Source organism: Grus americana, chromosome 11 (assembly GCF_028858705.1).
Source record: "Grus americana isolate bGruAme1 chromosome 11, bGruAme1.mat, whole genome shotgun sequence".
In the NCBI taxonomy this organism is placed as follows: domain Eukaryota; kingdom Metazoa; phylum Chordata; class Aves; order Gruiformes; family Gruidae; genus Grus; species Grus americana.
Genome location: NC_072862.1, coordinates 14,079,110 through 14,106,554, shown reverse-complemented (window position 1 = coordinate 14,106,554; position 27,445 = coordinate 14,079,110). Strand labels below are relative to the sequence as shown.

At 47.8% G+C, this 27,445-nt stretch overlaps 1 protein-coding gene across 7 annotated transcripts in view; it reads left to right on the top strand.

Moving 5' to 3' along the window:
• Window positions 1-27,445, top strand: part of FLNB (filamin B) — a 91,505-nt gene that overhangs the window by 22,622 nt on the left and 41,438 nt on the right. For all 7 annotated transcript variants that reach the window (XM_054837859.1, XM_054837858.1, XM_054837865.1 and 4 more), the window contains 6 exons: window positions 19,503-19,751; window positions 20,737-20,834; window positions 21,710-21,857; window positions 24,945-25,063; window positions 25,805-25,882; window positions 26,648-26,810. In XM_054837859.1, coding sequence (XP_054693834.1) covers window positions 19,503-19,751; window positions 20,737-20,834; window positions 21,710-21,857; window positions 24,945-25,063; window positions 25,805-25,882; window positions 26,648-26,810 — 855 coding nt within the window. The remainder of the gene's footprint in view (window positions 1-19,502; window positions 19,752-20,736; window positions 20,835-21,709; window positions 21,858-24,944; window positions 25,064-25,804; window positions 25,883-26,647; window positions 26,811-27,445) is intronic.

Sequence of the window (27,445 nt, the reverse complement as noted above, 5' to 3'; positions counted from 1 at the left end):
TTGGTCTCCTCAGGAGCTTCTGTTTCAATAGTTGGATGACTGGTCTAAAGAAAAAGTGGCTTTGCATGAGCTATTTGCTCCAAGTTACAGGAAATTTTAAGGTAGCTTACACAGACTGTTCTTGCATTCTTTTACATATGAGCGGAAACTTGTAAAGTGATCAAACTTCAGTAAAATTACTTGGGACCAGTTAGACTAATGTGCTAAACAGCTTTTTCATTTAAGGCACTGAACACTATGCCAGCTATTCAAGGACGACTGCAGTCTTAACTGCTCCATAGTCTAATGCCATGTCCTGTATTGACTTACATGGGGATGTTTAAATCTAAATGGGTCAGGATAACTCTTTTCCTAGCCTACAACTGTAATCTAAGAACATGGTTAGCCTTGTGTGTGGCCGTGCTTCTGCGTTGCCAGTATTGTTCGGTGTCCGCCCCAAGCGATGGGAAGTAAAACAACGGTCTCTGAACCCCCCAAGCTGCAGAGGAATTCTGTTGTCTCTCTGCCCCTCAGAAACAGACTTTCTGTAATCAGGCTTTCTGTACAGAAGCCTCTAGGTTCCTGTGAGATTTTCTTGCTTTTTGTGTGTGTACTGTGGTAGAACTGTGGGTCCTGTTCCAGAACACGAACCTGTAGGGAGAGGAAGTATCTCCGTGCAGGTGCACCAAGGTAGCGATGGGCATGCGTGGTGGGTGGAAGTAGGTGAGGACGTGTTGCTGCAGTCTGCTTGGACTTGGCAAGAAAAACAGAATCAGATGTTCCAAGCGTGTCTGTGCTGGAGGAAGGAAATGCTGTGTAGCTGAGTTAACTGTTGGGGGAAGAATCCAAAACTAAATACATGTAGAAAAGGCTAAGGGAAGGCACTGCCCATCCTTGTGAAGAGATCTGAGCAGTCTTTGCTGCAGCCTTCACCATCTGGCACTGCTCACAAGGCTTAGTTTGTTGCAGGCTGAATCCATGCTAAATGGGGGGGATGACAGCCATGTGCCTTCACCTTGTGTCTGGAGAAATAAGAGTAGCGGTTTTCATGAAAATACTATGTTTGTGAAACCTGTGCTATCTGCTCCTGTATTGTTTCTTGGTTGCTCTAGCAGCGTGCGTGTGTGTGTGTGGTACAGGTGGATACTCACCCACCCTTCTCGCAACCACTGCCTGGGTGGGGTGAGCAGAGCTACCCTTGCTCTTCCTGGGAACTTGACCTCGGGTTCAGAGTTGAGTCAACTGAGATCTGAGGTTCTCTTCAATGGGCTAAGTGAGCTCTGCCTGTTGATTTAGATCAATGCTATGAAGCTCAAGTAAGGTTTTTTCCCAGATCTTGCTTCTAAGAACTTGGTGCAGGTTTTTTTTTCCCCATAAGGCAATTTCTGTAGCTTGTGCTCCTACCTGTTTGTGTTCCTCCTGAAGTATCTCCTGTAATCTAATAGGGAAGACACTTTCTTCCAGGTCATCATTAGGAGATAAATCCCAAATCCTGTACTCAAAAGCCTTGCAGTGAGTGTGTGTTGTATCATAACCAGATGGTTCTCTAGGCTCTGATGTGGTCTCCTACCTGTCTGTGAGCCTTCCTCAGCCTTCTGTACCTCCTGCAACTAACCTTATGTTTTGGAGGTGTCTACTTAATATCTGGTACATTATAGTGAGGATTGGATCAGCTGTGGTGGGTTTTGGGATTCAGCTAATGGATTGCAATTTTTTGCTTGTATAAACACTGTTCTGCTGTAAGCAGTTGAAGTCTCACATCCGTAGTGAGATGTGTGCAATGTCTAGTTCCTACTGTGCTAGGACATGGCAACTGTAATACTCATGACCACTGCAAGAATAAACCGGATTTTTTTTGTGTGTGTTAGCGAAAACAAGCTAGGCCACTTCAAACAACAGCCAAACAAAGCTTCATGCACGTTCTTGGGGAAGCAAGGATTGCTTTGCATGTCGTCCCATGTGCTGAGTAACACAGCAGACACTGCCCTGGAGCTGCCTGGGGGTGGGCAGGGGATGGAGCAGCTGAATCCTGTCTCCCCTGCTGTGATGGGCTGGGGTTGTTTGGACCTCCTGCTGATACCGCCCTTGGCAGAAAGCAGCCATGGCTCTCTAATAAACCATCTGAGAAGAGTGACCACACATACAGCTGCACTGTCTGGTTGCTAATGGGGTGTTTCCTCTGAGTCAGATAGGTGATGGTCCTCTGCTGTTCCTTACAACTCGCAGAAGTAGACAGTTAATGTAATGGGAAGGAACCAATAAATACTGAAGGCAATTTCTAACTTTAAAGTATAAATTCAGCTAATATTGCAGAGTTGTTTTCTCTGGGTCACTGAAATATAGCAAGTTTTACTGATCAGGCTGGTAAGTTGGAGGTGGCAGAGCTTTGGATATCCAAACTGGGATCTTGCAAAGGGACAAGCTGTTTTCATCTAACAGCAGCAGCAGGTTGCATGAACTCTCCTGCCAATGTTACCAAGTAATAGCACAAAAATGGCTGTGGGCTACAATGACATCATGGGCTGCGGCTCCTTCTCCCTTGCTTCAGGGCATGCTGCAAATCATGATGCGTTTATGTGTCAGAGCATTGAATTACTCCAGCATGAGCTGGCCAGGCTGTGTGGCAGCACAGTTCCCAAACGCTGGGTCCTCCGAGGGCGAGGTGGGCACAGACACTGCCGCGCTGACACCGAGCCTGCCTGCTGCGGGGGAAAAATTGGGCAAGGGCTGTTGCAGCAGCATGTCCTGGTGTCGCCCAGACGCACGCTAACAGGCAGCGCGTTGCGGCAGACGGTGCTTGCGTGGCGTGGGTGCTGTGCTGAGCAACCAGCCGGAGGCTGTGAGCAACCCTCTGCCCTCACCATGCTGTTGGGGAAGCACTTGTCGTCTTCTGCCAGCCTGGGTGGGGTGCAGGCATTTGCAACACTGGCCACAGGCCTCGTGTGCTGCTGCTTTGCTGCATCTGAAAGCAGTGGAGCCACCCCTCCTGCTAGCCCGTGGCTGGGGCATTTCCACCCGCTTTTTGTGCTGAAATCTGGGGGGCACTTCAAACTGTCTGCCTGCGAGATGAGCTCTGAGGTGTTAAATGCTGCTCTGAAATGCCACCTCCTGTGCCTTGCCTAGGTGCTGCGAGCATGTCTGGACCTGGGGGCTGCTCCAGCCTGACCTGGGGGTGGGATGCTGGCGGCCAGCTCTCCTCCATGCCTCACAGCCCTCAGCGATTTCAGGCTACCCCGGGCGCTTGCGGCTGCCTACTGGTTTTGATTAGTCTGTAGCCGCTCTTGTGAGGAGACAATGTATGTGTCTGTATTTCTGAGCCTATAGTAAAGGGCACTGTTGTGGTTGGTGGGCCTAAAACCAGCGTAGGTGGCCGCTGGTGAGCTGAGTTATGTAAACAGGCTTTGAAAGTCTCCTCTGGAGCTCTGCAGCAGAAGGCCCAGCGTGCGGAGCTGCTCCGAGCAAACACCCATGATATGTGCATCCGAAGGTTATTCAAACACAGAGGAGGAAATACTGTTCCCCTCGGCTAGATACTAACGTGCTCTATCTGTGCTTCCTTTAATTGATACAATTAACGGGTTTATATTCCCCTTTCTCACAACAACCTTGCAACAGTAGGTGCAGCAGTTTTAGTGGACTTGCCATAGGCAAATATTGGCAAGTTTAGGTCTCAAGGCTACAACACTGACGAGTACGTCTTGGAGGTGACCTTTACGCTGATCCTCCCTGTATTATAAGGCAAGTAGTAGCAGCAGGTCCCTCTGGGCTCTGACTACAGGAGCTGGGCGGCATGTGCAGGGTCCTGCATTTCTGGAGTGCATCTGTCTGGCTGGGAACTAGCAGTATAACAAATATACCTTGTATCAGTCATGGCGTGAGACACAAATCTTAGATTAATGTGACTGCTTTTGATCCTCACTACAGAACAGGGAACACTGACTTGCTAAAGAAAGTTGGTGTCTAACTGTCGTCTTGATGGTGCAAGATACCAAGTGTTACTTCACCTTCATAGCTAGCCAGGGAATTTCTGTAGGGTTTCCTTTTCTCTGCAACTCTCAGAGTAATTCTGCTTGTTGGTCTCCCAAATAATCCAAAACCCAGGCAGCTTTGACCTTGCTGCAACACCTGGATACTCCTGCAGAGCTGCTGTTTGGTGTCACTGCTAGTCGTGGTGGCTCTGGGCAGTTGTCACTTGCTCAGACACTGTTTGTTATCGAATTTCCCTGTGGGAGAAGAGTTGGTGGCTGAGCAGATTTAGCATACCGGCTGTGGGAAAGACCTAGGATGCTAATTGTGTTGTTTCAGCTTTGTTCCGGCTGTTGATTAGCAGTGTGGCTGCATGCAAATATCTGATGGCTTATGTAACTGCTTGAACAAGATCAATGATCTAATTAAAAGTCAAATAGAAACAGCTTTAGTTGTCTCTGAGGATTATTTCTTTTGGTAACTCTTTTAGGCTTCTGAAAAAAATGCTGCTATGAAGAAATAGAAAAACTAGGCTGGTGACTGCTAGGAAAACTCTTGAAAGAGCCGTGAATTCCAGTGCCACAGTCTGAGCTCAGCAGTGCCAGACACTGCGGCTGTCAGATGGCAGGACAAGGACATGGAGGCTTTTAAACTGGGACCACGGGGACCCTCTGTAGTGGTGCCATCTTAGTGCTCTCTTAATGCTTTGTGGTTATGTAGCCCTGTAGTATCTAGAGCTGCCTGAAGTGAGTTTGACGCTCTTAACAGAGGATGCAGCATGCATGCTGGACAACTGAACAGCCACATCAAGTACAGGTGGCCAAGGGAGGAGGATGGCTCTTACCGCACACCTGGTACAGCTGCTATCAGAGAAGACCCTGGCTGGCAGAGGTTGACTGTGTGTTGATAAACCAACTCCTGTACTAATAGTACTTCCCTGACCTAACCTGAGTAGTGAGCAAGAGTGAGGATTGCCAGCTCAGTCAAGTCACTAAAGACTAAGTGAGGTGTCTGCTTCAGGGGCCACAAAATCAGGCTATCAAGGACCACCTGCAGATTCCTTGGCCCTGGGCTGCCACATGTCCCAGAGCTGTGCAGAAGCAGGCATGGGTCACAGGTAGCCAGTTATAGTTTTTGCACCCCAAAAAAGTTGGAAGAGCCTGAGACTGCCTTCCAGTGGTTCAGATTCTCCCCCAAAATGTAGGGGTGAAGAAGCACTAATTGAAGTTCTGCATTCAGCTCCCTGCCATGGTAAAGCCGTGCTCAGCCCTGCCCTTGGTGCTGTCACACCAGATGATTAGTGGCTGCTAAGTGAGCATTACTGAGTGTGCTAATGACTTGCAGACATCTGCAGTTACAGAGATAGGAGCATGTGGGACTCCTGGACAAGGGTATTGCAAAGACCTTGTCCCAGAGAATTAACCACATCAGCGCCGGGATCCTCACTCGAGTAATCCCAATATACCGCTTCCTGGGAGGAAAAAGTTTGGAGCTACCCTGCGAGGGTTATCTTGGAGGTGGTTTGCTCTGCCATGAAAGCACCAGGAGCAGCAGACTCCAGTGAGGAGCTGCTAGTTCAGGCCCTGCAAACAGCAGAGATGTCTGGGGTGTCCTGGGTGGAGAGCTCTGCTCAACAACCCTGACTCAACCAGGGAAGCCCCTGAAGTTAGTGACATAAAGCCCTACTTCAATAAGTCTACTTCAAATCGTGCTGTTTTGTAGCCTAGCTCTGAGTTCAGTGTTTAAAACTAAAGAAATACCTCTTCTGATACATAACTGAAGAAAACTATGTACCTTTAACAGGTTTTTAATTGCAAGGAGGAAAAATGAACTGCTTCGCATGAAGTACTACAACTATTGGTTGAAAATGCTGCCTAAGGCAGAGGAAGCTTAAATATTTTAATTAACCAGCTTTATTACTTAAACATAGGCTTTAACAAGCTGCAGACTATTTCATACTGTACCTGTAAGAAAAGTAGCTCAGGCTTCTGAAGCAGTAGCTGGACAACAAAAGTATTCAAGCTCAAATGTAGAAGCTGAAAGGAGCAGCCCACTCCTCATGTAGGAGTAGGACAGACACCTGTGTGGCTTTTGTTCTGTCTGGATGGAGGTAAGGGCATGTTACTAAACATTTTTCATGGTGAAATGGAGGAAATGATAACAGCTGAGGTGGCCTAACACTGTACCTGACCTGGCAGGCAACTGGAAGGGGTATGGGAGATGGGGCAGAGCAGCACAGCTTGCAATGTTGCTGCAACTATTCCAGCTCTAACAAAATTGCCCCTAGAGCCAGTGCTTTTTTTTTTGTGTGTGTTGTGTTAAAAATGTGAAATACAATAGGCTTGCAAATGTGAACAATGTGAGACCGCAGATTAAAAATGAGATCTTGCAGCTGGTGAGGATTTGGGTAATTGCCTGCACCCTGCTCAGTCAGCATGTGTGTGGTGCTGTGCTGTCCCTGAAGGCTAGGGAGAGAGCTGCGAGCTTGCGAAGTTTGGAAGGACTTGTGCGAAGCCTTTAGTTGGGAGATTAGAAGTCCAGCCTCCAGAGAGGAAAGGTGGTATCCCTCTGAGCGCTGGCTAGCTCGGGAACGCCGTTAGCAGCCAGAGCCCCCCGTTATGGCCGAGCAGCTCCTGACAAAGTTGGATCGAGCTGATGGTGTCAAATGAGTGGAGCTGCTCCTGCCTCTTGCTAGGAGCAGCCTGTGGGGGGAAGAGTGGTCAGACGGCTCCTGAGCAGAGCCTGTGCGTGGCACGGGACCCACCACGGTGTGGGAGAGCAGCTCCAGGGGCTGCGGCCAGCCCGCCCAGAGCAGCTGGTGTGAGCCGGGGTCCTGTGGGCTGCTTGGAGCAATGCAAAACTCACACATCTGAAGCAAAGCTTCACTGTGCGGTGAGTGAGTTTGGGTGGGAGGAGCAGGTATGTGGACTGCACAAGCATGCGTCACACAGCTGTGGCTAATATGTGCTCAAGCTATACCATTAATCCCATATGGTCCTCTTTAAGGTGCTCAGAGACCACCCGTGCAGACTGTGCCTCTGCGGATTCACCGCTGCGCTCCTGCTCGCGAAGGCTCCTCTCAAAAGAGGTCTGTCTGATAGTGGCTGCCACCATCCGATGAATTACCTGGGCCTCAAGCCAAGCGTCTATTCCTTATGTCAGCGGCTTGTAGCTGAAACCGTATAAACACAGTGCTGTCCTGTGTGGGATGTTAAACACGCCGGGCTTAAATCTTGACTGTGCAGGGGCAAGCCTTGTGCTATGCGCAGATGGAAGTGTGTTTGCTGCTGGGTTCTACAAGTATACAAAAATATGTTCAAATGACTTCACTCCTTTCTCCAGAAAGAGGAGAAAGCTTCTTCCTTCAAGAAGCAGCTGCACAACACTGAGTATTTTTTTTTTTTAAATAATTTAAGGATTGACCTTCCAGGAAGAAAGTGGCCACCTTCCTTTTTGGACAGGGATAGTCATGGTTTCCAGTGGAAGGGAGGATAGGGGTCTGTGCGTGAAAGCTCGTGAAGAACTAACATCTAGCTAGCTTATGCCAACGGCATTAAGACATCTTCATAGTGGTCATGGAAAAGCAGCAGTGCCTGCTAGGGCTGCAGGGATGTGCAGTGGATGCATGTGGTTGTAGTGACTGTGTAGCTGCTCCAAGCATCCTCACTGGGTGCTCAGCTGCGGAAAGCAGCCCGGCTTGTGCAGATGTGTCATTGCCTGCCTGATGGACACTGGCATGGCAGTGCTGTGGTGGTGGCTGGAGCTTGGAGGCAGGACCACAGCTGATTTCAGGCAGCTCGCACCATCATGGCAGTGCAGTGGTGTGGCAAGACACGTTCTGGTGGCAGTGTGTGGGTGTAGGGCTGCTTTCAGAGCTGTGTGTTTATGTTAAGAGCGCGTACTTATGTCTGAATGTCAAAATGAATCGTTGAAATGGCTCAGATGTTGGAGGGAGATTTTCAAAGCGGCTGTTCCTATCTGCAGTGGGGGTGCAATTGCATGTTAGAGATTAATCACCTTTCTTATTGCTTCTCAGGGAAATGGTAGGACAGAGATAGCTGACCTGCTGATAAATTCTGGAATAACTTTGTCACTAAGCTGCAGAGGGTTATAGAGTATCTGTAATAGGGTGTCTGTGCATAAATGCTTCAAAGAAAACCTGTGTGGAGCTGTGCTGTTAGGTGCTAAAAATCAGAGGCTATCAACACTGAGACAAACCACAAATATTTTGTGTAACTGAAGTAACTGGCAGGGTATTTTCTGATGTGTCACCAAGCCCAGACCACAAAGTATGCTCCAGCCCTGAGCGTGGAGATGGGTTGAGCCGTGCAGGGCTGCATGAATGGGGATTTCCTTCGAACAGCCCTGTGCACAGTGAATCACAGTCAGTACAGTGATTCTGGTTTCAGATGGAAAAATTGAATCTTAGTGTATGTTGTGGCCAAGGATTTCCCCAAACAGTAATCACTTCTGATAATTTCCAATGTGTTGGTTTTGGCTTCAGAAACTCAATCCATTGCAGCTTTTGTGCCTGGCGTCTGCCGCACAGAAGATGTTAGACAGCCCTATCTGAATGGGCTCATTTATCTCGGCAGCATTTTGCATGCTGTTTCTTACAACTGTCTTGACCTACCCCCAGTGTGAGTAAACATGCTCTTCGGTAATGCAGAGGTCGCTCTGCTGTCTGGAAACCTCTGGATTACTTCTTGTTCTTTGGCCTCACCGAGGCTTTTTTTTTGCAGCTGCATCTTTTGCACCTTTTCCATCTCCAGTGCACGCTGGTGCCTGAGGATGGACCTTCCCGTTGGTCCTCTGCACTGAGGCTTGGTAACCTTGCTTCAGCAATGTAAGATGCAGCACAGTGCTAACGACTGGTCACCTCATGCCTGTGCCAGCCCCTAGGATGTCTTTGCAAGAACTAACCAGGTTTTTAACCTTGATGCAACCTGAAGTGACCTGGTGAGATTTAGGATTACGTTAATCCCACAGAGATAGTTATAGCACTCTCATGCTTCAGAGCCAATACTTAGTTTTGTTGTGTTAAACTTGCAGAAATCTCACTCTACAGCTCTTTTTATCAGTTCAGCCTTGCTGATCAAGGCTTTGCTTTCTAGTTGTGTAAGCACATGATGTGTTGTGAGGAGGCGCTTCTTTGTTTGCATGCGTGCACGAAATAACCTCCAGTTTATCAGACTCCGAGACAAGTATTTCTTGCTAAGGCTAGTTAATTTTGCATTTGACTAAAATTTTCATGTCTTAAAGTGGAACTTGTTTCCTGTGAATTGGGTAGCTGACTTGGGCACATGAGCCAGCTTTGATGGGAACATGAAGCCTTGCAGTGCTGTGGCAATAAACGTACTGACCCTTGGGGAGCAGAGACCTGCACAGGATCATTCCCCTTTTGTGCCCGTCCCATGCCCAGAGGAGGGAGGTGTAGTTTGTGTCGTGTCACTTGGTTTCAAAAGCCAAACCAAGTATTTCTCAGCAGAGCAGTGGCAAAGGCATGAGGATTCCTTTCTTCCCCCCTCCCTCCATCGTTAACAGAAATCCACTTTCCGGCATGTTCACTCCCCACTGCAGGGACTCTCCTTTGCAAGTCATTCCCGAATGATTAATCAGCACGCGGGTGGCTTGCATTGCCCTGTCCCCACGGCTTCCTGGTGCTTCCACCCGCCGGTGTTTGACCCTGGGGCAGTGGGGGCGAGCGGCAGTGTGGGTGCAATCCAGCAGCTCTTCCCATGACCCGATCCCGCACTGTCTGGCCCTTTCCAGGGGCTTTCCCAAGCTGCCTGTTGCCCGTGGGGTTGATGCAACTGGTCTCTGGGGTGCTGCCAGCTGTGCTGTCCTGGAGGATGGGGGGGCTGCTGTGTCACCCCAAACTGATGGGAGCAGGAACGTCCCAAGCAGACTCGGGCTCCCTTTGCACAGTGAGGCATGAAGGGGTTGCGAGGCTGTTCCTGCCCCTGCCGCCCAGTTTCCACTCGTTCCTGCCCTGAAACGTGAGCTTTGCCATTGAGGTTGCTGAACTTCAACTGCCGCGTTCAGCATTGACGTGGGGCACTTCCACCATCCCCGGCAGAGGCAAGCGAGAGCTGCGGTGTCCCGGCCGTTCCCGGGGCCAGCACCGGAGGGGCCGTGGGATGAGCTCAGCAGCGGGGAATGCGCTTTGCTGGGTGCGAGGGGGCCACGCTCACAGGGCCCATTGTCGGGGCGGTTTTGGCAGTGATGTCACGGGCGGCGGCGTGCCGCAGCAGGCCCCGTGCGCTTGGGAGGGCGGCCAGAGCCCGCTTCTCCATCAGCAGTACGCGGGCGCGGCGAGCCGCAGATGGGGTGTGGGGGCTTTACAAGAGTGGGGAGCATTACGGTGCCTCCTGCCCCATGGCCACTGGGCACTCGGTCGTGCTGGTTAATGAGCCAAGCCGGGATTTTGGGGTCAGAGCACGGCGGTGGCATGCTGGCGGGCTGCCCGGTGGAGCTGGCGAGGGCCTCGCTCGCTGTGAACAAAGCAGCACTCATGGAAACTTGCTGCTGTACAAAGGCTGAACGTTCAGACTGCTCCCCCGCCCCCAAAAAGGATCTCAAATAATTAGTGTGGCGTTCCTGCGTGCGGCTCGGCTGGGTATCTGCGCCGCGGTCCTGATGCTGCGAATGGGGACCTGCTTGGCAGTGAGCAACTGAGTCTGAAATAGCCGGTGTGAATGGTGGCTCTCATTCTTCTGTGTTGCATCCTCGCTTGCTGCTGATCCCGTCCCAGCAGCGCGGAGCCCTCCTTGTGCTCGTGGGGGAGATGCTCCCCAGGAGCACCCACGGCGAGAGTCGGGTGTGTGCTAACACCTCCAGCCTGGGGCTTTTCCTGAACATCAGATCAGCACTTTTGCCGCCTTGTACCCATAACTTGGGATATGGCTCTTAAGGCAACAGAAACCCTAGGTGTATTCAGGCTGAAAGTATCAAGGAATTTGATCATAAGCCACCCGCAGTTTGAATTTTTTCCCCACCCTAACAATTCCTAATTTTGAAATTCTTGACTTTTCCTTCCAGTCCCCTTGGGTGTTTTCAGTTTCTCTTGGACAAGCTGGGTTGGTTGCTGCTGTTGTTATACTGCTGGCTTAAACTTGCTTCACGTTATGCCTTTCTTTTCTGGATGTGAGCTGTAAGTGGTCTCTGGGTGCCCGTTAAGAGGTTGGGCAGAGCTATTTTAATCTGTATTTAACTCCTGTGAGCTCCACTGGTTTGATTCTTTTTATTCTTTTCTGTATTAAAAGTTTGTGTGACTTTTATTTTTTTTCCCCACTCCCCCCCCTTGTCAAACCTACACTGAAAACACTGGATTTGAACTTATTTTTACAGTTGCCTGTTCCATCTCGAGCGATCCTTTCCAGAGGCCCAACGTGCACCAGTGGACAGTACAGGGTGATGGATGCAATGGTGGCCTGAAGTTCTCTGATCTGAATGGTTTAAAATCCAGTTGAAGTAAAAACTACTGAAAACTTCTGAATTGCAATGTTTAATCTCTCAAATCCCAAAATGAATCTCACAAAGGAATCTCACATTTATTTTTTTTTTTAGTAACCAGACACCCTAGTAAGCATAGGGGGAAATGGTTTCTGTCCCCTTGTAAAAAAAAAAAAAAAAAAAAAAAAAAAAACCACGAAACCAAAAAAACCCCAAATCTTAAAAAAACCCAACATTTTTTCCATCCTCCTGTCTGTGCCCAGATCAGCGCTCAGTTACTGTTGTTACAACCCTCCAGTGAAATGGCGTTCCTCCTCTGAAAAACTCACCTTGTAAAAAGCTTAGTGGGCCTGCTGTGTGCGTGGTGAATCCCTTACACTTCCCGAAGATACCCTGACTCGGGTAACGAACGCCCTGAGGCTCGTTACTGGAGGTGACCACTGGCTGTATCTTTGCAGGACACAGGAGCTAAGCTGTGCACGAGCCGCAAGCCCGCTGGCACGTGGGCAAGCAGGATGCTGAGGAACTGCTCTCTTACGGGTCACAGCACCAACTGCAAACGCTGCTGAGAAGCAGAGATGCAGCGGGGCTGGAGCACGTTGCCGTGAGAGGCCAGCAGGTCACAGCTAGGAATCCACAGAACCGGCTGGAGTTCAGCCGCCCCGCGCCAGCTCTGTGCGTCGGGCACAGCCCGTGCTCTGGCTGGGTGAAGCGGCCGCACGCCGCCAGGCAGCGAGCTGCGTGCCGAGCTGCGAGGTGGACCTGGGCTTCAGGGTCACTGGAGGAAATGGTTGCAGTATGTTCTCAAAGCACAGAGGAACCAGTGTAATTGATTTAAAGACATACTATCCCTACAGAGGATGTCACTAATGCCTTTAGCAGGCATGGTAAGCCTCCGGACACATACTGTATGCTTCAGCAAAGAGTTTCCTTAGACAGCTTGCTCGGCTCCATCTCATCTGCATACCTCTGTTTGGCATGCGTGCAGTGGGGAGCAGGGCTTTGGAAGAGCTCAGCTTGATGTGGAGTTCTCACTGTTGCTGAAGATTGAGCCCTAATGAGTGCTTAAGTTTTCTGTCCCCCAATTCCTTTAGCTAATTAACCGTAGGTAAGAATAACTAGAGGTGTGAAAGTACTCAGAAACTTTGAGATACCAGGATTTAAAATTCCTACAGTCTACACATAAATGACTTGTAACTGAGATGAACTTTGTGCCTTACACAAAGTTTCTTCCATGTCTGGAAATAGGGAGTAAGGGCTGCTGAGATGGCTCCTTTGTTTTGGATTAAGGACCATGTGTTTTGGGTTCTTCCTCCATATAATGCATAAAACAAAATTGTAAATGGGGAAGACATCAAGATTGGAGACGGTGACCAGTTTTTAAAGAAGCTGGATGCAGAGATCAGTGCTGGTTGTGGCAGAACTTCCATGTGTGAAGATCAAAACTTTGGAGATGACTTTGCCCAGACTGTGAACAAGCCATGTTGACTGCAGCCCCAGACAAGAAACTTTTTTAAAAAAAAATTCACTACTCAAAAGCTGCTTTTTCAGTCCTTCATTTGTTTCACAAGACTTTGCACAGTCTGTATTGCTAGCTCGATTTAGTAAGGAAGCTGTCTGCTGCAGTAGCTTATCTTGTTTCCACTAATTGTCCAACAGAAAAAGACTTGCAACTCTGCTGTAGGGCAGAGTTCAAGGAGCGCTGCCACAGTTCGGGTAATACTTGTGCTTAATCTGAATGCAGAGCAGGCTTGCACATGAGCAAGAGATACTAGCCACAAAGTTGTTTGTAACAGCGGATTATTTTTTTTTTAATTGTAGAATAATCTAGTTTTGCAGAGACCTTATGAAGGTCACATAGTTCAAGCCATGTACTCAGAGTAGACCCAACCCTGATTGCTCAAGGGTACGTCCGGTTCAATTTGAGTATCAATTTGAGGATGGAGACCTTATGGATTCTTTGGGCTTCTGTTCCAGTATGTGACAGCCCTTATGGAGAAGGCTTTTCCTTTTTTTTCCTGAAAATCTGCTTGGAATTTTCCATGTTGCAACGTGGAAACCCTTTTGAGCAGAGGAGTGAGGGGACTCCCAGTCTGCAAGATCTTCTTTTGAATCCCACCTCCCTCCTCTCCAAAACAGTGCTTTTTTCCAGTATAGAGCTGACTGAAATAAAGGGTGTACAGCAGGCTAGACAAAAGCCCAAGAAGGACAAGTGAAGCAGTTCTGAAAGATGCATGAGGTCACAGGAATTTCTCTTGCAGCACTAGCTCTTGAAATCAAGTGATGATGGATTGTCAATCTAATAAATATTCTTACAGCTCTGAAGATGCCTAAAACTAAATTGTAACATGCCCTAGGTGCTTAGGTTAAAGGCAAAAGATGCTGAGTTAGCTTAGTCATGGATATTGTGACATAAAGGCCCTGAGACAGCTCTGTTTAAAGAGCCAACGCCAAGTGAGATCTTACTTGCTGCTGGCTACGGCATGACACTCCAGGTAGAGTTGAGGGATCTTCACTGGAGTAGATGAATTTGCAAGCTTCAAATCAATGCCAGGTTTCATTTCTGGAGCTTGTTCCTGGGGCAGTGGTAAGCAGGACCAAGCTCTGCAGTGTTGGTGGTTTTCTACTTGGTAGGTTGGGCTGGAAGTTTTTTGTGTACCAAGCCGTAAAAATGACACCCGTTTGTCTCGAGATGGTCACGCTGCTGGCTGAAGGTTAGGCACTTTAATGTCTTTCTTTGTGCTTTAAGGAGTGTGATATTAACAGTCCAAGCGTAACATATCGTATTAATATTTAGTATAGAGCAACAATTATAAATCAGCTCGAGCAGTTAAAACTTGGTTCCTTTTCAAGACTGAGACTGGGGGCGTGTACTTCTGGCCTATGGAATCCCCATAATCCATTTTTTGGGCTGGTTGCCACTTAGTTAATAGGATAATAAAAGGGTAAGAATTACAATCTAGACTCAGAGGTGTGATGGGGGAAGCAAACGAGCTCTGGTTCAGTCTGTTTTCCTCTTCACCCTACCAGGCAGCCACTTAAATCCTAATAGCTGACTAAGAAGCAGGATACTCCTACATAAAACTTAATGTTGTAGGCTATATATAGGCTTTTTTTTTTTTTTACAGAAGAGTGAGTGCTCACTTGTTCAACGCTGGTGTTGATTCTGCAGAACAGCTTAAGTCTCGTTGGCAGGTTTTCCCCAGCAGTCAGCGTGCAGGTCCTGTTGAGCTGCATCCCGACGCCAGGACCTCTCGGCAGCGGGCTGGCTGCAGCGTGTCCCTGCAGAGCTTCTGCCTGCGTGCAGCTGAGCGAGGGCTGCATCTTGCTTCACAGCTGTAGCTTTTTTCCGACATTGGATTGCCATCGGGTACTTTTAGAGGAGGAAAGCAAGTTAGAGTTGGGGTAACTGAAGTTAAAATGCACATTGGACAGCGTAGGTGGGAATTCAGGTTCCTGTTGAAGCCAAACTTGAGTGTTTCTGCTTCTTGCTGGTTCTTGTCTGTGTGTCTAGCCATGATAACTTGCACACTATCTAAAAGTCGTTGTCTAACAGCGTTCACAAATTTGGAGCCTGCAGCTGAGAGTCAGCAGGACTTGCATGTAACAGCCCAAAACCTCTTGAGTTTTAATGGGGGGAAAAAAACCCCCAACAAACACAACCAGAGAACAACCCCAAAGCCCCCCAAACCCTCACCCTTTGGCTGTTCTAGATGGCACCCCTAAAGTTGATTGCCTGTGTTTCCAGCTGAGCTGAAGTCCTCTTAAGTATTGGTCTGGAGCAGGCGAGGGGTCCTGTGGCACTCCAGCCACAGATTCCTGCTTTGTGCCTGGGCTCCCCATAAAAATGTGTCCTTTGGAAGTACAAGTCAAATGGCTGTCAGCAGGTATCCTGCTCCGCTGCCGGTGCAGTGGCGTGACTCAGCTCTGCAGGAACTTTGATCTCCAAAGTGTGCATCTCGTACCAGGTGCAGTGAACCAGTGAGCGAGCGCGCTCTGGCATGCGTGTAAGTGCACCTTGCAGATGTTAACATAGGCATTGTAATGTGAATAAAGCAAATTAAGCAGATGACCACGCTTTCTCCAAAAGAGGTTACATTAAAGCTGTCTACAATGGTGCTGTAAAGAATTTTTTCAGCCCTGCTGGATTATCTTGGCGGATGAGATGCGACAGCTTGCTTCCTCCGAGCTGTGGGAAGGCGGGGATCGGTGGCTGTCATCTGCGTGGAGAGGGCTCCTTTAATCCACGGAAACTCGCCTGGTGCTGTGGAGTAAACACATGTTCTCCATTTCAGCTGAAAGCAGGCAATTTGTTCCTATCTACCTAATTCATCAAAGCTGCATGCCAAACAGTGCTGCCTGCGCTGCGGGTGGTGGAGATGCATCCTCGAGGGGCCGGGCGCTTGCACTCTTGTTCCGAAGCACTGACCACGGGTGTGCATCTCTATGCTGTAAATTTACTATAAGCTCCACAGGAGCAATTGAGACATGTGGCTTGAAAGGCTCCGTAAAGCTTCAAAACGTAGATTGTGTGAGTAATAAGTAAGCCTAAAAGTAATGTTCATAGCAGGAAAGCAGTGTTGCAAGATCTGCTGCTCTCGTATATTCCATTTTCCAACCTGAGATGACCAGAAAATGTGTTTTGAAGCAGACCAGGGAGTGGGGATAACCCAGTGGAAAGCCAGCTGAGCTCAGGTATGCAGCAGTGCCTGCAGTAATGATTGTGGGTGTTCAAATGTCAATTGAAACACTTTTTTCTGTTCCAAAATCCTGGCTGTGTTACACTAGCAGCGTGCACTTGGAGCTGGCGGGGGTTGCCTGCAAATTTGGTTGTACTAAGCAGGTTTCAGGGTTCTCGGGACCAGCTCTGTGTTCCTTGCTGTTAACGGATACTTGCTTCTCCTCACGGAGGATCCACGGCCTGTTGTCAGTTAACTAAGAAGGCAGCACCAAAGCAGAGGCTGTTCTGGAGAGGCTGAACGCTTGGGTGGAGCTGAGCTTTACACCAGCGCTTGGAAGCCACGTCTGCTTTGGGCTGGACTCTGGTCTCTTCTTGAACCTAGAGGGTCCTTTAATATCGTGATAGAGATCATGGGCCCAGGCTGACCAGGGGCTGAGCTGCTGGTGGGATCCCCTGTAGCTGGGAGCAGGGTGCCTGTGGGAAGGGTGTGTGGGTGGCTCTGCTGGGTGCTGATAAGGTCTCCTGTCCTGCCCAGGAGTTGTTCTCCCTCCCTCCTCCCCACCCCAAATGAAAGCAGACAAGCCTTTCTATAAGCAGTCTTGGAAAAAATTACATCATGAGATCCCCATGCCTGTCAGGAAGCCGGGAGGCTGTAAGAGCTTGCTAACTTTGCTAACAAAGTGCAGTCGCAGGGATGGCACCAGCCCTAGGGAGGAAGAGCAGTCCCATTCCTGCGGTGACCTTTTCCTGTCATCGGGGCAGTGGCCCCATGCCCGGCCTCTCTGGACTAGGCCGATGAGACAGGATATTCTTGATCTCGATGTGAAGCTGTCTCATGCATGGGCTCTTTTTCCCCAATCCAAGGACCACTGCCCAGCCATGTCCTCAGACATGGTGATGGGATGCTGGAGGAAGCTCTGAGCACATGGCTGGTTGCTGCAGTGATCACAGTGCATCCATTTACAGATGTTGTTTATATGCTGTAAATATGAAATGGGCCGTTCTTTATCTCGAGTGAAGTGCACGTAGCAGTGTGCTCAAGGTGACTCTGTCCTCCTGGCTTTCTGAAACAACTAAACTTGTAGCCTACTAAATCATCACTGCGTCCACTCTAGTAAAAATGCTGATGTCAGTGTAGATCTGATACTGAAGCTCAGAGGCATTTCTGGTGCAGGGATGCGATGGCCACTGGTGTGCTCCAGCACTGCGGTGTGAGCGGGTGGTGCTGCCGTGGGGGTGTGGGATGGAGGTGTTGCACGCCCAGGGAGCGGGTAGGCAATGGGGGCTCACACTGGTGGTCTGGTTTTTGCACGCTCAAGCCCATAGTTTCAGCTTGTGGAGCTTGGGCACCACGGTGAGCCTGCCAGCAGGGTTTGGGGTCTCTGTCTTATATAAAAGGCAGCTCTTCCTTCTGCTCTGATACAATTTCTTTCAAGAAAGCTTTCCCTAATAGGTTGTAAGGGAGCATCTTTCCTCCGCTGACCAGTAACTGCAATAGAGGGGGAAATGGGTAACAGCAGGGACTGTCTGTTTAGTTGTTGCTAGGAGACACACTGCTGTGATGCAGACTTTTACCTTGGAACCTGTAATTAAAACCCAGCAGGGCTTAATCACCTCATTGCTATCTATTGTATATCTCAGACTGGATGTGAAATCAGCGGTGAGCAGTGAAATAGCAGACACTTATCATAACCCTGTAAGATTAGTCAAAAATATTTTTAAAAAACTCCAATACAAATAAAATCTGAGTTAGAAACCAGACATTAATTGCCTAGGAAGGCCAAATGCCTTTCAAGGTCTGAAGTTACAGTATTATCTGTTCAGGACATACCACCCTATTGTGAAACCACGTAAATATTAACCACTTCACCTGAGCATTGGGTTAAAGGGAATGCCCTGGTGCTTAATGTTCTTGGTCGCTATTCTGTATAATCACTTGCTTTGAAAGTCCGGAGATCTTTTTGTGTTGATAAGGTGGGTTGGGTTGCTGCTGCCATCTCTGTAGCTGAAGAGGAGCAAGTAAGGCATGCCCAGTGGATGTTGGGCATGGTGAGGCTTGGCTTGGAGGACTCTACCTGTAAATGCTCTGAATTTGAACTGGAGACGGCCATCAAAGTAGTGAACGCATTTCCTTTGCTAGCTAGGACTCGGTAACATCCCTGTACAATTATTTCGGTGGCATGAAAGTGAGTTTATACTGCTGTAGTTGTCTTTTTACCTCAGCATCTGCTTCGGGAGCAGGAGAGCAGACCAAAGCGTCCAGGTCACTTGTAACTTCTGTTGTCTAAACAGGGGAGTCTTTAGTAGTTTTCATTGCAATGGAGGAAAGAACAGAAAAATGTTCTGCTGTAGGGTGTTGCTGTGAATGAAAGGATCAGTCAGGCCGAGGGCATCCCGTAACGTTGCAGAACAACCCTGGTTTGGTTGGGCTTGGACAAACTGGAGCTGTTACAAGTATAATGGAACCTGAGTAGCAACCACAAGTTCAAAGGGAGTGCATTTGACCTGTGACTCGCTAAAACCAAAGTAAGTTGCAAGAGTATCCACAAAACTGTGGAGGTCACTTCATAAGGCCAAACTGATGCAGAAAAATTCCTGCCCCTTCAGACCATCTGATCTTGATGCCCAGCAGCCTTAAACTCAGCTGCATGGTAGAGCTGCGGTGTGGCCGCTGTGGTGATTAACTTTTCCTGGGCTAGAGTGTGACATGGTTTTGCCAGAGTTGGTTTTTCCTTTTCTTCTCTCAACTTGTAGTGTGAAGGGATGACTTTTTGTGCAGGCAGGAGTGTGATGGTGCAAAGGATGCCCAATGGGTCTTCTACTCCCCGCTTTGCCGTTTGTACCCAGATTGTGATATATGCAGACTTTGTTCTGATTCCAAACTCTGACTTTGCTGGACTTCATCATCTAGCACTTATTTTGCTACCATTTTTAATGCAGACTATTGATGTGTGTGTGTAGGCACGTTTCTGTGTATAAATGCAGTTTCCTAAATGGTGCTTTAGGTATGCCCTGGGGTGTTCTGCCCCTGTTGGGATGCTGTTCTTGTGAACTCCATCGCATCCTGTTTAACCTCTTTCATGAGACACAAATGCCATTAAAAGTATCATGTGGCAGTTGTCCTCCAAATACAAAATACTGGAGATCTTAAACTGCAGATTCTCTTAAGCTTAACCTTGTAAAGCTTCAAGGGCAAGTCAGATCGTCCTTGGAGAGCACTGAGTCTTTGGACTCCTCTCTTTCCTCCCATCTAATGCAGGGCATGAAGAACAGTGTCTCTACCTCAGCAAGTGCCTGCAGTGACCTGGGTCACTTCTGTTGTCCTTGATTACCTGGACACGAGTGTAGGCACAGTATTTTAAAAACATACCTCTTTCCTTTAGGGTGGGAAATAATCAGATATATGTCTTTTGTCTTCCAGATAGTAAAGCTATAGTTGATGGAAACTTGAAATTGATCCTTGGCCTGATATGGACCCTTATCCTCCACTACTCCATTTCCATGCCAGTGTGGGAGGATGAAGGTGATGATGATGCGAAGAAGCAGACCCCTAAGCAGAGGCTGCTGGGCTGGATCCAGAACAAAATCCCTTACTTGCCAATCACAAACTTCAACCAAAACTGGCAGGATGGCAAAGCACTGGGGGCTCTTGTTGACAGCTGTGCTCCAGGTAAGTCCTTTGCTTTGGTGGTCAGTGTTTTCCTTGCTTGCTGTCCTCGTGGCTGCTCTGCTGTTCCTGTGGCAGGAGGTTTTCGCTGCTGAGCTGGAGACGGGAACAAGGCTTTCAAGAAAACCTGAATCCAAAGAGGCCAGCTGTGGGAAATAGCAAGTTATAAATGACTTGGCCAAGAGAAATACTGGCCTAAAGCAGAATGTGCGACTGCATTATTGGAGGCGCCACGTCTGAGCTTTGTATTGGGTGCAAGGGACAAAGGCGCAAATGCTGGCTCCTAAATGCAAGAAAGACTTGTTCCCAGAGCAAGTGCCAACAACCTTTCAACTTCAGGGCGCAGCAGGAGGCTTTGTGTGTTCTCTTGAAGTAGGATTGCAGAGGGAGCACAGAGCAGCCAGAAGCTGCATGCTACCTGAACCCTCAGTGTTTAGCAAGCTAAGGCTGCGCTCCTTAAGGCGCGTAATGCGATGAAGTGTGAAAAAGGCACAGTTTCCTCACCTTCTTGTAAAACAGCCTTGCTAGTGCGATTGCTGGTGTTCATCTAATGCAAGCTGAGGTGCTATGGCAAGCAGCTGAAATTTTCTTTTCCGAATTTGCTGCAGGAGAGGCAGTGAAACATAAAGGATGGCTAGATGTATTCATGAGTGAATTTGGAGGGTGTCTCGCCCAGCTTAAATTTAAAGCAGTGCAGTTATGTGGCTGACTGAAAAGCTGTACATCTTTTTTGTTGACAGGCAAGGTGGGTGGGAGTCTCTGAGTTGGCTGTTACGGTCTGTGCCGTAAGGGCCCGTGGAGATGCTGGTGGTTGTCTCAGAAGCATTTTCAGTGAGCAGCACATGCTCATCTTGTTTTGGTTACTCTGCAAAGCTCTGGCTGTCTTTCTGTATAGCAGCATAATACGAGTGGCTGTGGAGTTTGTACTTGGTTTCTTCATCTCGGGAAGCTCCTTTGCAGATAACACCTAACTGAAATGTACTTGCAGGCCTGTGCCCTGACTGGGAGACCTGGGACCCAAAGAAACCCGTTGACAATGCTCGGGAAGCCATGCAGCAGGCGGACGACTGGCTGGGCGTGCCGCAGGTAAGGCTGTGCAGGAGAAGCACAGCGGTGAGCCTTGTGCTTGCAACTAGCTTGAATTTAGATTGAGAAAAGCGGGTGAAGCAGCTTGGATGCTTCCAAAAGTTACAATTTACTCGTGTGAAATGGGCAAATGGTGATGAAACGCACTATTACATTTTGGAGCTCTGGTTGTAAGGTTTTGTGTAGGTGTCACCGCTGAAGACAGCTGGTGTTGCAGCATACAGGTGGGATGGGGGAAAAAGTGCACGTGTTGTGGTGCCTGCGTTAGCCCATGGGGTGAGTTTGTTTTGCTGCATTGAATTCCACAGAAGAAAAACTCACTAGCTTCGGAAATCACCCTCAAAGATGACTTTCAAGCAGAGAACAATGTATTTGCAAACTGGATTGTTTCCACGCTGATAAAGTTGGACAAAAGTGCTGAAGTCTCTGAAGCTGTCAGGGCAGCTTGTATCGTGGGAGCAGGAGAAGACACTGGTCACAAATTTCACTTTGCAAGCACTACAGTTCAGAGCTGTAGCACACAGGGTTATGAATTACTAATTCTTTCGGTTTCAATTATCCCCGTGTTGTTTTTCGAGGGGAACATAAGCTACCGTTGTCTTGCCTTGTTACTGTTTAGTTTGTCACAGTCTCCTGAGAACCCCTCATAATCAAAGCACAAAAAGCCCCCAAACCACATTGGGACCATAATGACCTGCTTGATTTTCTTGCCATGAGATAATAAATGATTTGTGTGTATCAAAGGGAAAACAAATGTAAGAAATTGCATTAGCATGTGGGAGTTTTGAAATGTAAGACTGCGTCATAGCTCTGTTCTGTGTTGACATGCGGTAACCAAGCACTGGTACAATATACTTAATTGTTCTGTCTTTCAGGTTATTACCCCTGAAGAAATTATCCACCCTGATGTGGATGAGCACTCGGTAATGACTTACCTGTCCCAGTTCCCCAAAGCCAAGCTGAAACCAGGAGCTCCTTTAAAACCCAAACTGAATCCAAAGAAAGCAAGGGCTTATGGCAGAGGTAAGGACTCGGTGAGCTTAAGATGCACAGAGCGTTTAACTCTTCAGAAAGCTGGGTGGGGCTTTTTGCTTATGTTGAACTCCAGACCTACTGTAACCGACTTCAAAGTTTCACTTGTATACTCTTGGTGTGGTGCCTAGTTTCAGAAATACGTGGATATAGTCCAAAAGACACTCCTAGTTCTAACATGTAAATTCCCCAAAGTCTCTGAACCTGTTCTGCAAGCTGCCAGCCTTGCAGTCCACAGCTGGAAGGAGGAGGATGATACGGGGCTAGAACAACCTTGGTGTGAAAATGAAGCTAGCAGTATTGCTGCTGATGGTGGTGGAACTAGTAGTGAGTGCTTCTCGTGATGAAGCACTCCTTTAAAGAGGAAAAACCTCTTTAGGTCTGTATACGTGTCTGAGCAGGCTCTCTGGAGAGGCAGAATCTCCAGTTTCCCAGGCTTGATGGCAGATGTGTCTTAGGGTAGGCTAATTCTAAATAAGATGTTTGAATTCATCGGTAGGTGTGAATATTTTGTTTGCATGTGCACAGAGGCGGGTTGGTAACCCTTCAAATTTTAAATAGTGACGAGCCTTTGTGGTAAAGGCTGCATTTGCTAGTTGGAAGGACTTCTCCATAGATGTTTATGCAACTGTAGATCTACATAAGCATTCTTATTTTTAACTTACCTTTTAAATGGATAATTTCCCCTAACTTCTGATGTGGTTCTACTCTAGATTGGAATACAATCACAACTAAATGAATAACAGATTTTTACCTTTAATATGCTTGGTATGTAGCAAGACATCATTTAAGCATTATACTTTGTTCTCCATTGCTCCTCCTTTTTTTTAGATCTGGGGTCTGCTGTTGGTCCTTTGATATTTCTCAAATTAGTGGGTTTCAGAATTGGGTGTACAAGAGCGAAATGGAAAGAGACAAAACTTTCCATATTTTTTTCTGGTTTTCTTGGATTTTGTTTTTTTTAACTTGATTTGCCATTGAAACTTAACTAGTGGAATGAATGGACACGGACACTATCTGTGCACTGAAGAGCAGTCACTATGGTCAGAAGTGGGTTTAGCACTTGCCCTACTTGAGGTTTATGTCCTTTATTGGTGCCTTCCACAGCAAACCATGATATGCAGACACATTTGTCAGACCCCAAATCTACAGACTACCTATACTCTGCTTACTGTGTAAATGACCGATTGACCTGCATTAATCTGTCAAGTCTGGCTTTGGTCATGTTCTTATTCTTTCAAAAACTGGAATTATTTTGTTGTGTACTTTCATGCATACCGTGCTCTGGAGCCATTGTAATAGAAATTATAAAGGCTGAGCGGCTCTTCTTGAAAGAGTGATGTTTTCCCGAAGTTAATTGACGAAGCAGAGTCACTAAATGTAATTGCCAATTCTGACTGCTGACATATGTCAGAACCGAAAGGTGATTCCAGCAGCAAGGACCTCACTGCCAAACTGGGCAGGGTCTTTTGGACAAATGAGTAACAGGTCTTCATGCTTCCAGAAAAAGGTGACTGCTAGTGTGAAGTGGGTCAGTCTTAGCTTGCTTCGTTATTATTTTTCCATGAAAGTTGCTCATAACCTCCCAACACGAGTCTTAGTTGTAGCCCACCACCCTGGACACTGCGGTGGTTTGCTCTGACGGCAGCTGTGTGTAGATCTGATGTGAAGTGATCTGCAGAGGTGGTGCAGAATCATGCGGATCATTGGTGATGCACTGCGAGTCCTTATTTAACCAGCCACAGCACATCTCCGATAAGAGAGTAAAATCTAGAGGATGAAATGTAGGCTAAGAAAGTGCTGTGAGTAACGCTGTCCTGGCTGAATCTGTCTTCTGAGGATAAGCAATCCTTCTCGTCGTGCTTGCAGGAGGAGGGTTCCTTAACTCAAATGCCGTATCCTAATGCTCATGTGGTGAACTGAAGATACGCAGAGCGAATTTATAGCTGTTTAAACTAGATGACAATCTAGGGCTCAGTTTGAAAGAATGAATATGTCAATTGTTAACACCTTATCAGAATGCTCAGATTTCCTAGTAAAAACATCATCTTCCTTGCATTGCTCTCAAGTTATTGTTTTCTGAAGATAAACAAGTTCAGGAATTCTGTTGTTCACAACCACTTCCTTTATAATCTATCAGACGTTGCACTTTCCACTAATTGTGCTATGGAGCAGTAGTGCCCATGGTTTTATGAATAAGCCAAGGAGCAATTCCCTTGGACGGAAGGGTATATATGTTTGGGCTAGTCTGGAACCAGCATCTTTGGGAAGTTCTTCCACCCACTCAGTCTGACACCACCATGACAGGTGTCATGACCTGGGGCTACGTACAGGGAGGTGATGAAACCCTGCGTGCTGTAGCAGGCCCTGCGCTGAGAAATAAGGAAACTCTGATGAAAAGTTTAAGTGGAAGTGGCACTGAATTGTAGGATTTTCGTCGTTTGAAGGGGTTCCTGCATGCCATTTGTACAGTGTTCACTGGCAAAGTAGTTTGAGCAGTTTTCAAAGAACAATAAATTTGAGCGGTGTCGGTACAGCTGAGTTCTAAAAATGGAGTAAAATGGGACAGTATAGGTAAGAACTGTCTTGCCTAAATCTTTCACCCTTGGCTCTAGGGTAATGCCTTTACCAAAAGGCTTCCAGAATGTCTCTCCCGCCTCCCTGGCTGCCCTTCCTGCAGTGCAGCACCATTGCAGCATTTAGCTGCGTGAAGCAGAGCAGCTCCTAAAGAGCCACTAATGGACATACCCCACCGGCTGTCAGCGCTGGCTGGGCCCTTGCCAGCTGTGGGGGTGACCCTTGGTACCTCGCTCAGGCAAACAGGGTAACTCGCTTTCACCTGAAACCAGGCACCAGCTGGGTTCCTGACTCAGTCAGGGATCCTGAGATGAGTTGAGCACCAATGATTCAACCAATTTTTAAAAAATGCTTTTATTGTAAGAGTAGGTGAGCAGGGAAGCTGGTGCTGGGGGCTTGTGTGGGAGGATGGGTTGGACAGCTTGTGCGTGGGTAGCCTCCAAACTACCTTTTGGGGTTTGTTAGCAACAGCTAATGTGCCGCTCTGCGCCTGTATCACAGGGATTGAGCCACATGGGAACATGGTGAAGCAGCCTGCCATCTTCACGGTAGACACCATCAGTGCTGGGCAGGGAGACCTGATGGTCTTCATAGAGGATCCAGAAGGAAACAGAGAGGAGGTATGTATATTAAATAGTTTGTGTGGAAAAGTAAAGCTGGTCTGAACACTGAAGTTTTTGCAGTAACCCTCATCTTTCACAAGTGAGGTCTCTTAACAGATAAGTAATCTACAAAGAAGTTGCAAAATACCATCTATCAAAAGTACAAGCCTCAAGCTTTTCCTCATAATTGCGTTACTGGATGAACTTGAAAAAAAAGTCACTATCTGTAACTAAGCAACACAACTCCAATGTCCCATAGTTGCTTTAGCTTGACTGGCCAAGTACATTCTGACATGGTTTTAGATAACACACATCACTAAATCACTGTCTGCCCTTACTCATTCTGCAAGAATGGCTAAAGCAGCTATTTAGATGCCATGAATCATTTTGAGTTAAAATGCTGGTTTTAATGTTTATAGAAACTTCTCATCCAAGTGCTCCACTTGATCATGTTACAACATTCCAGAAAAATACGGCTCTATGTTGGACTTAACGTCTCCTCAGTTTTGGCTTGCCTTAGTAGAGCAATTAACAACAGTAAGGGAATGGGCTGGGAGAAGGTAGCTTGCTTCGTCTCATGTAAAGACAAAACCAATGGGTTTTTCTCCATATGAGAAGAGGAGGATACCTGCTCCCACAACAACACATCTCTGACATTGCTGGCTCTGGAAATAGTTTGCAGTATCAAGCACTATCCAGAAAAGTCTTAGGCTGGTGTGTGTAGGCACAGCTAAACAGTGGATATGTTTTCTCTCCTAGGCAAAGATAACGCCATCCAGTGACAAAAACAAGACCTATTCAGTTCAGTACGTGCCAAGGGTTACTGGACCTCACAAGGTAGGTTGTGTGTCAATAACCAGTATTCTCTTGCTAAACGCGCTGCTCTGCTGGTTGTTAACGTGAGCCCCTGAGGGTGTGACAGCCACTCTGGGCACCCTGAAGAAAAGGTAACCTGATGTGGCCTTAATTCTCAGTTTGGACTGTTGGATTTCCCCCTTCTCAAGGGATGTGTGTTGGGAAAAAGCGCGTGGGTGTTTGGGTATCAGGTGCTACAGCTGGCTCTGCTCTCACGTGGGGCCAGTTCTTGCAGCTCGTGAAGCCAGTTCTGTGGGTTGTCACAGAGACGCAGAGGAAAGTACCAGGTTGTTTCTATAAGGCGTTTCTTTGCTGATGATATTGTACACCGTAGGGGTTTTGCGGAGACGGTTCCCCACCCAGCTCTGTCTCCAGACACCTGCAGAAGCAGGTTTAGGATGAGTGATGCCATTGCTTGACACTTGCCTGAGTGGCTGGTTCCCACAGCCAGCCTGAAAAGATAAATGCAACTTCTGCTGCCACTTCATTGCTGGATGGTGATCTGCCTCTCCTTGGCATATCCAGATTCAAGCATCCCCACTGGTGTGGCTCACCGCGCCGTGATCGGTAGCACTTTCAGGTGGCCGGCAGTTACGCTGCATGGACAGGATTAAGTTTGTGGTTGTGATGATGTCTCTCACCTCTGAGGCATAGACTCTGTGCTAGGAATGCAGGTGCTTGGCCCCATGTGTGGTGGTGACGCTGAGCTCTGCCTGGTGGGTCAGAGCTGACGCTGTCTGTCTCTAGGTTTCGGTCCTGTTTGCCGGGCAGCACATCTCAAAGAGCCCATTTGAAGTGAACGTTGACAAAGCCCAGGGAGATGCGAGCAAAGTAACAGCAAAGGGACCGGGACTGGAGGCGACAGGGAACATTGCCAACAAGCCTACCTACTTTGACCTCTACACAGCAGGTAAGCAGAATGAATGAGTGCTGAAATCCTGCAGCTTCCTCAAATGTGAGGAGAACCTAAGCCTTGGAGGAATGAACAAACTGAGAAGGGGATGAGGATTTGTAGCCCCATCAAGTTCAGAGGTGAAATAATAGCCAGGCTGCTCTGGAGGCTTCAGCTGTGTGTGAAATGTGTGAAGTATGGAGCTGAGCTGGGGCAGGGAGGTGCTAAGCGTTACCCAGAAATTTGCCATGAACTTGCTGAATGGCAGGGAGCAAGCAAGCTCCTGGCTGGTTTCTTCCGCCAACTCGTTTTAGACAGGAGTGTGAAATGCCCACCTCTGAAGGATGAACTGTGAGTAAACTGTAAATGCTTAACGTGTTCTGTATTTAGCTTTATAGAAGGAATCTGCCACAGTGCTACTTGGAGTTCATACTTCAACGACGAACTGGTTTCAACCTTTATTGTAATTATTAGAGGGCCACTATCTTCATTAGGGCGTCTCCATCACGTGACTCGTTGCCTGCTATTAGGCCAATGCTGTAGCCTAGAGGAATGAGTCAATAAGATGCTACAAATGCTAATTCATTTAGAACAATGCGAAACTACTTAGAGCAGTTACTTGAAGTATTTAAACACTGAAATATGCTGAGTAG